Source organism: Aphanomyces astaci (assembly GCF_000520075.1).
Source record: "Aphanomyces astaci strain APO3 unplaced genomic scaffold supercont1.48, whole genome shotgun sequence".
NCBI classification, from domain to species: Eukaryota; Oomycota; class Saprolegniomycetes; order Saprolegniales; family Verrucalvaceae; genus Aphanomyces; species Aphanomyces astaci.
The window spans coordinates 273,383-284,992 of NW_009798311.1; the positions used below are offsets into that span (position 1 = coordinate 273,383).

Genomic DNA, 11,610 nt, shown 5'->3' on the forward strand with positions numbered 1-11,610 from the left:
TCGGCCACTCGAAATCCACTTGTTGGAGGGGCGACACCACATGGATCAACTTGCGAAAACTGGTTGATCCACCGGAGCCGAACACCATCGGCTCAGGAGGTCGCCCCATACGTTCGCGTCACCCGAGACGCACTCAATGGTGTATGGGAAGGTCGACATCACCAGCGACCATCGCTGCAGCTTGTCGGCCTGATACTTGGCCATGTTGGCGTTCGAGCCACTTGGATTGAAGATGTACACCAGGTTGCGGTGATCCGTAAACAGACGGAAACCACCCGGGCGTACGACCAGGTAGTCAAGTCTCTTGCACGACTCGACCACGGCATAGGCCTCCTTCTCGACAATGGGCCAGCGCGCACTCGCGCCAGAAAATGACCCGCTGATGAAGGCAAGCGGCTGGTGCCGCTGGTCTTCGAGAGGCAAATCCAGGTTCGCTGGCGGTACTTCTGTGGCGACCGCACCCCAAAACAGGTCACTGGCGTCCGTGAAGACGCAGACCGTCATGTCTTCTCGCGTGTGCCACAGGGGCACCACATGCGCCAACGCGTGTTTCACATCGTTGAACACTTGAGATAGTCGGACGACCATCCCACGGCAGGGAGTGCAACACGCACTAACGCCGTTTTATTGCAGCTTCCGGCTGCCTTAGTGGCCACGTCGAGCAGACGTCGCAACGGATCCACCAGCTGATTGTAGCCGGGGATGCTCGCACGCATCCAGTTGGTGGCTCAGCTTGAGTCCGAACTGAGTACCGATGGACAGGACTTGGTCCAGCAAGTCGAGCAGCTCGTCCGTCGTCTTGGCGGACCCCAGCAAGTCATCGAGCCAGGCCAACAGGCCTCGAAACAACAGCTCACCCAAACATTTGGTGAACAACCGACTGGCAGTACGCGACAGCGTCCGTCTGTCCCATGAGCACGCGGGTCGGGGTATACACGCCGAAGGGCGTCATGAACGAGAAGTACATCTGGCTGTCCGCATGCAGCGGCAACTGCCAGTACCCCTTGGTCCAGTCCAATGTGAAGTATACGTTCGTTCCGACCAGACAGACCATCGCACTGTCCAGGTTTGGCATCGGCTCCATGCAGGCGTTGATCGGCCTGCTGTCGATCGTCATGCGCAAATCGCCGACTTCTTTCATCGGCACGATCCTTGGGGCTGCGGCCCACGTAGCCCGGTTGTTTTGGTATACCATACCATTTGCTTCCAGGGCAGCCACGTGGCTGCGCATGTACTCCACATGTAGCGGCAGGTACCGCCGCATCCCACACTTCACCGGCGTCGAGCCGGGTTTGATCCGAACCTTCAATGGCTCGACGTTGTCTGGCGGATCGTCTCCCAAGTCTTCACGGAACACATCAATGTGTTTGGCCAATAAGTCGTGCAGCCGCGTCGCTTCAGCGGGTGCAAGCCCGCGCGTCTCCGCCTCGGCTTCCTTGGCCGTCAGAATGGCTTAAACGGCGCCCTGCTTCGTGCGGCGGCGCTCCGCTTCGTCCTCAACGGAGGCTTTGGGATAAACCTCCGGAGTAGCACACTCCATCCCGTCGTCGGGGTCAAGCTCCGGCGGATTCAACTTCTCCGCCATCAGGCGCACACTTCATTCGTCGGCACGGACGAAACGTCCCATTCTTCCTTCTTCTTCTTCTTTGCTCCGACAAGGAGGTCTTCAACGCTGAAGCCCAGTAACTCCATGACTGGGCGACTCACGATGAGTTCGGTTGCAGTCGACGCGTCGTCGACCCAGGCCTTCAGACCGCGCAACACAAGCGGCCCACACGTCGTGTCCAGCGTCACGCAGTTGAACTTTACGCTGCGCGAATCACAACTGGTTTGGCGTCGCTGCCATACGGGTACGCCAAATGCGGCATGCTATTGGAGACGGTCCCAACTTTGACACCGGCTGTGTCCAACGCATCCATGACGCCGCGCGTGACAACGGTCACGTCTGAACCAGAGTCCAAGAGCACATCGTCCACGCGGACGATATTCTCCAAGAGCACGCCGCGCTCTGTCTTCTGGCGCTGCGGCTGGTTGACCAGCACCTTGATGCCGTCCTTCCAGCGCTTGACTTGCGCTGCCAACAACGTTTAGGCTTCGCCAGGCGCAGTCTTCGGGCACCGCGCCACACGGTGACTCATGTCACCGCACTTCAAGCAGCCCTTCCTGGCAGGGGCCTCGGCATTCTTCGGCACAATCGTTTCGGCCGCCGACTCTGCCATTGTTCTTGGCGGCGTCTTCCCGGCCGCTGTCACGTCTTGGCATGTAAGGCTTGCCGCCTAGTGGAGCTTCTACCGGCTTCGCTGCCAGGTTTGGACTCGTCGTCGAGTCCCACGTACAGCTGGTGGCGAGCTGCACATGTCCGCAGCCAGTTGACGTAACGAAAGACGTCGCTCTTCAACGCCTTGTTCCGCTGCAACTGCAGCTGCTTTTGAACAGCTGTCTTCAGCGATTCCGGCTTGATCGATTTCGTCATGACTTCGACGACCATCTTGCCTTCTTGATGGAGTACCCACTCCTGATGGTCTTGTTCCAACGAGCGCATCAGATCGTCAAGCATACGACCGACGCGGGACTCCGCGTCCAAGATCTTCGTATCCAAGCAAATCGCTCGCTGCAGACGTTGCTTCAAAACGTCCAGGTCTTGCGGGTCTTCCTCAAACGCTTACTTGAACCACGCGACCCACTCATAGTTCGTGATGGAATGGTGGTCGCGGTTGAAGTCGAACAGCGCGATCCGGCGCTTCGAGAACGGGTCTATGCAGGCACTCACGGGCATCGCGAACGGACGCGATCCATTGCACTGCATTGATCTGCCTCAGATACTTCTGGTACTCGCGCATAAAAGCGCGTCTTTCGGTCTTGGTCGGCGGCTGTGGGAGCGCCGGCGCGTTCCAAACTTGCGGCGCCGTACGGCCGTAACCGCCATCGCTGCCCATGTCCGTATGGTCACGAACGTCCGACGGGTCGTTGTCAGCTGGCAACGGCACTGAAGCACCATCTGCTTCAGTCGTTGGTAAAGCAGCAGGTGAGCCAAAGGCTGCGACAGCTGGTATTCCACGGGTTGTGGCGGAGGTGTAAAACCCACCACATGGTGGTTACCACTCGTCGACAGCAGGTGGCTGTCGTCGTCGGGGAGATCTGAACGGGTTCTCAACGGTGCACCGAGCGGCGCGTCCTCGCAGCTCCTCGATCCGGTCACGCGACCGCGATCGTTCGTCGGCGTTCGTTGGCGTTTCCTCGTCTTAGGAATGTTCTCGTACAATCTCCAGTGAATAGCTCAACAATGAACTAAAGATATCTTTGTTTTGTCTCCCGCTTCTTCTTGGCTTTCGGCCACGGGACCTTCGTCAAGGCAGCAAATATACACACTGATATTAGTGAGGTTAAACACGCTACGAGGCACCTACTGACTACCATTCACTAAAGTACTCAGTACCTCCACTAAGGTATCGGAACCTTTGACACGCCACACACACAGAGTGTGTGTGTTTGTAATGGGTCAAACTAACGCGCGACCCAATTGCTCTGCACGCTGCAGAACACCTTGGCTTCTTCGCTGTCAGGCTGTCGTTGGCAGCCACTTCTAGTTGCTCAAGCTCCGTCATTATGAGTGATTGGCCATGAAACACCGCTACTATCCGGTCACAATTAACACTGACCAGTTATTATTTTACCGGATTACTTTAACCAGCAGCTACTTTTTCTCACCCAAAAAGTCGTCGGAAAAAAATCAGGTGGATTTTACTTCAACCAGACCCTAACTGAAGTTGCGCGGCAAGGAAGATCGCAAGATGTGTACATCATGGAGCTGGGTGACGGGAGATTCATCGACACATTTTAGTACGGGAACTTCTCGCGCTACATCAATCACTAATCTCACTCGTATCATCCATCCGCGTTTGCTGAGGAGTGGATGATTCATGGCGAGCTTCCAGTGGCGATATTTGCGTCCCGTGCCATTGGGGTGAATGAGGAGATCATGTTCAACTACCCAAAACCCTTGCATGTGTAGCAGTTGCAAGAACTAATAGCTAATTCATGAATACAACTTGTATTGCAGTATTATACTTGACTTTAGTATGAACGTGAAATATGTCAGTCGTAATGGGATGAACACTATTTGTGTTCAAGCATAAAATAGTGTGTATTTTTCCGAATAGGCTTATTCGGATGATTCTTCAAGTTCAAGTAGACGATTCATTTTCGAATTTTCCAACGCGACCGATGCAACGCCTGCTGCGGTTCTCTACGGCGGCGGTGGCGCCGTCCAAGCGCGTGCGGCACATCCCGGCGCAGATGCAGTTTACATGCGAGGGGGAAACCACACCAGGGAATGCCACGGCGCTACTTGGGTTCTTGGAGTACAACATCCAGGTAGAAACACGACAAATTCGTAGCATGTGCTCACCAAGGTCTGGATGTAGGGGACGACGATGGACATGTGGCGAACGTTTGTGGATCCCGCGGGACGAGGGCAAGGAATCGCCAAGCTATTGTGCGACGAAGCGTTTGAATATGCCAAGACGAACGAATTGGAAGTCGTGCCTTCCTGCTCGTACATTCGACACACCTATTTGAAGCCATCCCCAACGAAGCGAAAAGCCCCGTAATCTTCGATGACATGTACTTTTGATTCACGTTTCTCGTGTCGTTTATGCTTTCTTTTGCACGCGATTGCACCACTTGACCATGGTGCCCAACATGTCTTCGCGGCACGAGTCGTGCAGGAGCTCGTGGTACATCTTCGGGAGCACATGGATCTCCTTGATGACACTTCCCGCGGTCGCGTACAGGTCTGCACTTCCCTGTGGCGGCGTCGCGGCGTCCAACTCTCCATGAAAGATCAACAACGGCGTGCGAATCGACGGCATCAACGCCGGCGCTTCTTGCGTCGCTTTGACGAATTCCGCCACCCATCGCGCCGTCGGTCCTACAACACGCAAATTGCAAAAAAAATGCATAAAACAGTGACAAAAACGATAAAAAACAGCGAAATTCAAACCCTGAGCGAAAACTGACCAATTTTGTAATTGAACGAATCTCGAAGTGCCCGCTCATGCTCGCTGGGGTCCTTGACGATGTTCTGAAGCTCTGGATTCGGCGGTCGAAACTTGGGAAAGATGGCGCTCACGATGGATGCAACGACTTGGGCGAGAGGGGAGATGGCTTTGGCTTCGATCTGGAACGCTCCGGACGACATGATGGCGCCCGTCCATTCGATGTCGGGGTGATTCTGTCGAGATCGTGATGAGAATGCGAAGGACAAATGGACTACTGTACGTGAATGAGTTGCAGTGCAATGAGTCCGCCCATAGAGTGTGAAAGCAAGTAGCGCGGCAGCGACGCCAACGCCAAGTTGGCGGGAAAGTGCAGCCGGGACTCCTTCACATGACGAGAGTCGCTGTGCAGCGCCAACGTATCGCGGACAAACGCGGCGAAGTCCTGGACGTACAGGTCGAAGTGCTCAACGTACAACCGATCGCCTTCGCTTAGTCCATGTCCCTAGTTGTAGGGTAAGAAAAGTGTGTAGTCGATGGAAGAAGAAGGGGGGGAGATTACTCGATGATCCATTCCAAATACCGCGAATCCTTCGTGCGCCAACGCCGCCCCGACGTAATGGTACCGCGCAATATGCTCGTTGTAACCGTGAACGATGAAGATCACTCCCTTCCATTCCCTTGTCGACGGTGGCAGCCACGTTCGCGTTCGCAACCATAACGTCCGGTCCGCACTGAACCGGTAATGCCGATGCCCAGCAAGATCTTGTGGGTCGAAGCTGTGTTTGTGTCCTCGCGCACACGAGTCGGACGCGTCGCTCCACGCCCACAGCGTCTTGGCAACACGCACTGCCAAGTACATCAACGCGACTCTCCCTGCCACGTCCCACGACGTTGCCGCCGCCGTCCATGACGTCCAAGCCCCCATGCTCGATCTTCGTCGCGGTTGTTGAAATGTCTCGTCGTGTTATGTGAACTGGTACAGAGTTGGACCACTGTTGTCAGCTAAAGAAGTTTGGATATAATATGTCAAATTATCCCAAATCCCACAATCTCATTATGAGGTATTACGAACGATAGTTGGGACAAAATAGATCGCATAGTAGAACCAAGATTTCTGGACAAAATTGATCGATTTTTGTGGCATATTAGTAGTACTCCGAGTATTATTATGGTATTTTAGCGAAATTTCAAAACAGAGCGAGTTTTGAGAGTGGGCAGCACATTACGAATGATATATGGACACATTTTGATCTCCAGCTCGGACTTCGCACTTCCGGACCTTTCAATTTCGGCTGGAATGAAGCTAGCTAGCTGTGAAAATACAGTAACTTATAGTTAACCAGCGCATCATAGCTAGCAAACTCGACGAGTCTGGTGGGCGGTTACACCTGATCATCGCGTACAAAAAGCATGTGCCGGTGGAGTGTTGGGAACAACTCTATAGAGTCCGATGACTTTGCCGTAAAGTATGCTCTCTACAGTACAGTACACATGTATACATTGAACGAGGCGGATTCCCCATTGGAATTCAGCATACAGTACTACGTGAGGTTCCACTCTGTCGCAGCTCTCACTCGATTGCGATCCTCACCTTTCTTTCTCACATCTTGGCTCGTGATAGTGGCCATACTTGCAACTGAAACACACCTTGGATCACCCACCCCCGAAACTGAGCAGCATGCCCGTCGAGCCGAATTGACTTCAAAAAGTACGGTATAACGTAAATAATCTAAATAGACCGCTATGGTAGCCATCGTTGCAGTACAATCCAACGACAAACCACACGGCCAATCAAATCTGTTAGCGTACTGTATCCCACAAGACGAGAAACGTCCACCAAAGCTACCAGTTTTCAGAGTTCATGGCCAGGTCAATAGATAACGTTAGTACTCGAACTACTCACTCCGTATCGTGTCCGCCACCCCCGCCACGTCCTAGCGCGTCATGAAGATCACAAATCCTTCGGTGAGAATCACACGAAGGCCTCCGCTCTAGCCAACGAGTTGACAAGATGATTTGGAACGTATAGATGAAGGAGTGGAAGGTGTCCTTGGTGGACAACTTCGCCAATAGCGCATCTCTTATTTTAGCCTAACATTCCGAACAATAAATAATTGGGTTCGACGCTCCAGAACAAACAATTCATCATCACTGTTGCCACTAATAATACTGTATTGCCATAGTATACAGTATGGCTACAACATATAGGTCAATAGTTGACATATTGTTTGTTTTTTGTAGCTAGCTGGAACAGGATTACATTCAAATATACTTCGTATCTATAGTTGAATGTAATGCAGTTTCAGCTTTTAATAGCCAATATACTTCGAAGTATTTTATAGTATTCGACATACTTTTGCGCATTGTTGGCAGGATTTACCTGCCACCAACCAGCTGATACGTACAGTAAGTGTATTTACTAGTTTGAATCGGATCTGCTCCTCCAAAATGCCTTTGTGTAAGCTCTTCCAGCAGCACACACACATGCCCTCGTGGACGTCCCCCGAGTTGGCGCCATTCTGGTGTCGGCACCGCTCGATCGTCCGTTCATTCGATATTATCGGGAAGGTGGTTGTTGGTTCGAGACTTGGTTGGTTTCTATGACCAGATAGGTTTTCCGTCTAATTTATTTGTAAGTATACCAGCTATACTAGTATAAGTTGAAAAATATAGATAACATTTCAAATTCTGCATGTGGGAAACACTTTAAGAGTGTAATAACATATTGTGTTGAAGGCGTTACTTTTTGTATTCGTCCTGCCTAAGCTGGACGACTTGCCGGCCACGACAGCAAGTCAAGCCATGGAACGAACAGGGGGGAAGGCGCCATCGTGATGGGAATTAGCACGCCTGTTGTAAGGGTTGAATCAATGAATCGAGCAGTAATCCCATCCATAGCGCTCTCTGCGATGACGTTCGTTCCCCTTGAAGTAGAAATATCGTTGAGTGCAATCAAGAAGCACACTTCAATGACATGCTGAGCCCCACCCACCCAGCAAACACTCGACAACACTAACATGTGCAAGTTTGCAAAGTTCCGTATGTGTGGCAGGCAGCTCAGGTGTTTCTCTATTCAAATCAACAGCATCAAAGACTGGGTCGAAGCGTATTATTACAGTATCACTGTGTGTTGATAAATTATGATCTCATATGGAGATGACAGAGGACAACCGCCGGTCGGGTCGTTCGTTGTTTGAGGTCACCAAAAGTAACCAGCACACACTCACTCGTCACTGTCGCTAATGGACAAATCGACCACGGGGTGGAATGGGTGGTTGAGCCGTGCTTTCGGTCGTTTTCGGCGCTTTGGACGGCGGTATGCCAGTCGCACTGGAACACGCGGGAGTGGTTTGGAACGAGTCGGCTTGGGTGCAGGGACAACTGGCGGCGGGGCGTCCCAGAAGGCGTTGAGGAAGGCTTCTACGTCCTGCTCTACGCGATACGTATGCAGGTCCACGTCGGAGGCAGCCAGGTCCTGGGCGTTGGCGCCGCAGGCCACGCACGTTCTCACGGCACGCGGCTTTGTCGGGTCCAAATCGAACGATCGGTTGTGCTTTGTGCATCGATACGCGCACACTTGACGGCGCGGACAGCGCAACTTGAGGCACAGATTTAGCCCAACGTACTCGAAGTCGAGCGAAGTTGGGAGGACCAACGTGTCCACGGCACGGCCTCCGCACCGTGCACACAGCGCCACCACCAGGGGCCGCTTCATGGAGATAGGAAATACGGCGGCGAGACACGACGTCAAGCTCTGCCTAGAACAGGACGGAGGGGCGACCCTGGACTTGTGCGGCGAATGAGTCGGTCGGCAGGTGGCAGACGTTGTTGCGTTCCGAGATTTGGAAAACTTGCATAAATATCGTGAATTATGCGGCTTTGATTGGCTGTGAATTCCAACGAATTGAGTCAAAATAGTGCTGCAATTTCGTAAATTTCCTCCAAGGTTGACATGTAGTATACTAGTTTGAAGACAATACTGGACAACTATGTGGTTTTTTCGACCGCGAATTGGGCACCTATTGTCCAGCGATTGGTGTACCATACTAAATCATAGTCAATTCCATGCCAAAGCAATGAATGGTTTTTCGCGTCCTGGTCATGCATGTATCACAGATTTTCCCTTATCAAGACCTCGTCATTTGCCCAAGTTTTGATCCTCGCACACTTGTTTGGGACGAGCAAATCCGAAGTTTCTCTCTGGACCACACATTATTTTCATCCAATCAAAATACGAATCACTATATTTGGACGAATCAAACGTTACTACCATGTACTAATATTATTTAAATAACAACGCTATCGTACATTTACAGTTAAGCGTAGAGCAACATACTTTGGTAATTCAAGCTGGAATAACGTGCAGCGTCATTGAATGGCGCTAACAAGCTATATCCCACCAGTGTATGGAGAGTATGAAAATAGACTTTGATTTATCGTAGAATACCTCGTAAGCATGGTATATCTTCTTAATTTCTGAATGTTGTGTAACGTTATGGTGCTTGTTCTCGTTGGGCGTTGCCGACGAGATTCTGCAGAGTTGCTGATGTTCAGGGTTACTGTATTGACTTTGAAGTATATTACAGGATATATCTATTTCTCAACAAGGAGTGTTGTTGATACATAAAAGCACTTATAAGAAAATGATCGTGGTGCCAACCAGGAGTACATTTGTATAAGGGCTTACCATCTAGGTAGTATAACAGAAAACACAACTGTATTCATCTTTTTCAAATCACCAAATCTCATTACATACATACCTAAGAACTCTACGTCTAGCCAAACTACAGGCTGAAACCAAACGCATCACTTCTTCACTTTAGGCCGACCATCGACACTATTTTCCGAAGTTGTAGTTCGTTGTAGGATATGCGATTAAATTTACTAACGATTTGGACCACTCAATGACTAAACGGAAGAAAACGCCATGCCCATTATCTCTGAAGTGTGATATTTGATATTGCTTTAGTCGTTCTTCAAGTCAGATCGTCCAAAGATACAAAAGTTGCACCGGTTATTGCTGGCTAAACAGACTGGTTTTCCCTTTAGCTTGAGCGGTAAAGACGACTTAGTTATTGCATAATGGGCCTGAACTCGATTCCATGATGGCCGTATGTTTAAATAGCATGATGAGCGTGTGAGGTGAAATCTATTGTGACACCTATGATTTCTCCTTGTGTAGTTGTGGTCTTCATAAAGTGTTCACTCAATCAGTACGTCTTCGAACGAGGTTGTGATATGTTCATCTAGTAAATCTTTATCACAACGTAGTTGCGGGAGCGAAATGATGTCTTTTTGCTATCATTCCTGGATGGTTTGTACCAGTGGATAGGTGCATCATAGTAGGCGCAAAGTGTCGTCACAACTTTACAGCTATCAAAGTACCACGATGTAGCATATTCGTCGTAAGAGGAATCGTATTTATCAATAGGCGAAAGCTGCTGAAACGGCAGTGACGTATTGATTGTGGGTTGTAGTCGATACTTCCATTCTTGATTGGTTCAGTCGATCAATGGGCCGGTTTCAGAACCGCACCAAAGCACTGTAAGAACATAATACAATGAGGTTCCGTTACGAAAAGATGCAATTCGAAATTTACTGACGAAGTGAACGTCGACGGTGTCATCTCCAATACATTCAAGGCAGCTATCCCACAGCACAATCCAATCGAAATCGGTCGCATACGTACATGTACCCCGAGGGTTGGTCACGTCTGTTTCACGATTGGATTTGTTTATGTGTACCCGTAGACTTTAGCAACGTGTTGGCATGAAATCACGAGACTGTTGTACATGCTTGCAGAGACCCCGTTTTTGTCACACACTAAATAACGGAATAAACACGAACTTTGACGAAATCCACATAGAAAATACACGGGTTTCCGGTACCAGTGCCACTGGTGTGTTGTAGCACTGCGGGAGGAAGCGTGTGTAGTTGAGGGCAAAATGTACAATGAATTAACTGAAGATCTACAAAGATCTCCTTAATCCTCATCACTATGAAATCTTCTTAATCTACTTCACTACTTCTACACTAATATGCACTTTTGTATACAATGGATGCGTGTGTGGTTGAGACATTGGGGAACTTCACTAGGCTAGCGATTCTAAGCCATACTTGCCCTTGAGACACATTCCCAGGCAAGCATTAGCTAGGGTTCGTCATGAGCCAGGTACTTAGGAGCTGGGTGCGGGCAAGGTGGTGGCAAGGCGTTACCACACCTGTCACATCGCTACATTCTCCCCCTGAAGTCTTGCTACACCTTGAAACGCCTTGACTCCAAGTCTTGAACGAGTTGCTTGAAGTGCACAACATGCTTGATGTCCTTCATCAGTTCCCACGTTGCTTCGCTTTCGGGCTGTCCATGCCACTTGACCAAGTACTCCAACTTGCGATTGAACTGGCGCTTCTTGAGCAGTTTCTCGACAATATACATTTCTTTGCCGGTGGATTCGTCTAGAACAACAGGAGTAGCTTTCGGGATAGGCCGGGAGGCAAACTTGGCTTTGTTGGGATAGTGCTTAAGTCGATCAACGTTGAACACGTCATGCACACGTGACATCGAGCGAGGCAACTTTAGGCGCATGGCGTTGTCATTAATGGCTTGAAC

At 50.4% G+C, this 11,610-nt stretch overlaps 5 protein-coding genes across 5 annotated transcripts in view; 2 read left to right on the forward strand and 3 right to left on the reverse strand.

Annotated features, from left to right (window-relative positions):
* Window positions 1-588, reverse strand: part of H257_13409 (hypothetical protein) — a gene marked incomplete at both ends in the record, with an annotated part of 3,503 nt that extends 2,915 nt beyond the window's left edge. Inside the window, one exon of the mRNA XM_009840909.1 lies at window positions 73-588. Within this exon, the coding sequence (XP_009839211.1) occupies window positions 73-588 (516 nt within the window). The remainder of the gene's footprint in view (window positions 1-72) is intronic.
* Window positions 589-4,224: 3,636 nt separating this feature from the next.
* H257_13410 (hypothetical protein) lies at window positions 4,225-4,610 on the forward strand (the record flags this gene model as incomplete). The annotated part of the gene is made up of 2 exons (XM_009840910.1): window positions 4,225-4,374; window positions 4,425-4,610. 2 exons carry the CDS (start codon window positions 4,225-4,227, stop codon window positions 4,608-4,610), a joined length of 336 nt encoding a protein of 111 aa, XP_009839212.1.
* Window positions 4,611-5,984, reverse strand: H257_13411 (hypothetical protein). Its single transcript, XM_009840911.1, has 4 exons — window positions 5,560-5,984; window positions 5,281-5,502; window positions 5,020-5,233; window positions 4,611-4,930 (listed from the first exon to the last, which is right to left on the reverse strand). Exons 1-4 carry the CDS (start codon window positions 5,923-5,925, stop codon window positions 4,653-4,655), a joined length of 1,080 nt encoding a protein of 359 aa, XP_009839213.1. The 5' UTR covers window positions 5,926-5,984; the 3' UTR covers window positions 4,611-4,652.
* Window positions 5,985-8,092: 2,108 nt separating this feature from the next.
* Window positions 8,093-8,838, forward strand: H257_13412 (hypothetical protein). The gene has a single exon (XM_009840912.1). The coding sequence runs from the start codon at window positions 8,243-8,245 to the stop codon at window positions 8,579-8,581; it is 339 nt and encodes a 112-aa protein (XP_009839214.1). The 5' UTR covers window positions 8,093-8,242; the 3' UTR covers window positions 8,582-8,838.
* A 2,418-nt stretch (window positions 8,839-11,256) lies between these two features.
* Window positions 11,257-11,586, reverse strand: H257_13413 (hypothetical protein; the record flags this gene model as incomplete). Its single annotated transcript, XM_009840913.1, has 1 exon — window positions 11,257-11,586. One exon carries the CDS (start codon window positions 11,584-11,586, stop codon window positions 11,257-11,259), a length of 330 nt encoding a protein of 109 aa, XP_009839215.1.
* Between the last annotated feature and the right edge of the window lie 24 nt (window positions 11,587-11,610).

Coding starts and splice junctions, on each gene's coding strand:
- H257_13411 (XM_009840911.1), bottom strand. CDS start 5,925: ATGGGGGCTTGGACGTCATGGACGGCGGCGGCAACGTCGTGGGACGTG. Junction 5,503..5,559: donor TATTTGGAATGGATCATCGA/GTAATCTCCCCC, acceptor CCCTACAACTAG/GGACATGGACTAAGCGAAGG. Junction 5,234..5,280: donor TTGCACTGCAACTCATTCAC/GTACAGTAGTCC, acceptor CGATCTCGACAG/AATCACCCCGACATCGAATG.
- H257_13412 (XM_009840912.1), top strand. CDS start 8,243: ATGGACAAATCGACCACGGGGTGGAATGGGTGGTTGAGCCGTGCTTTC.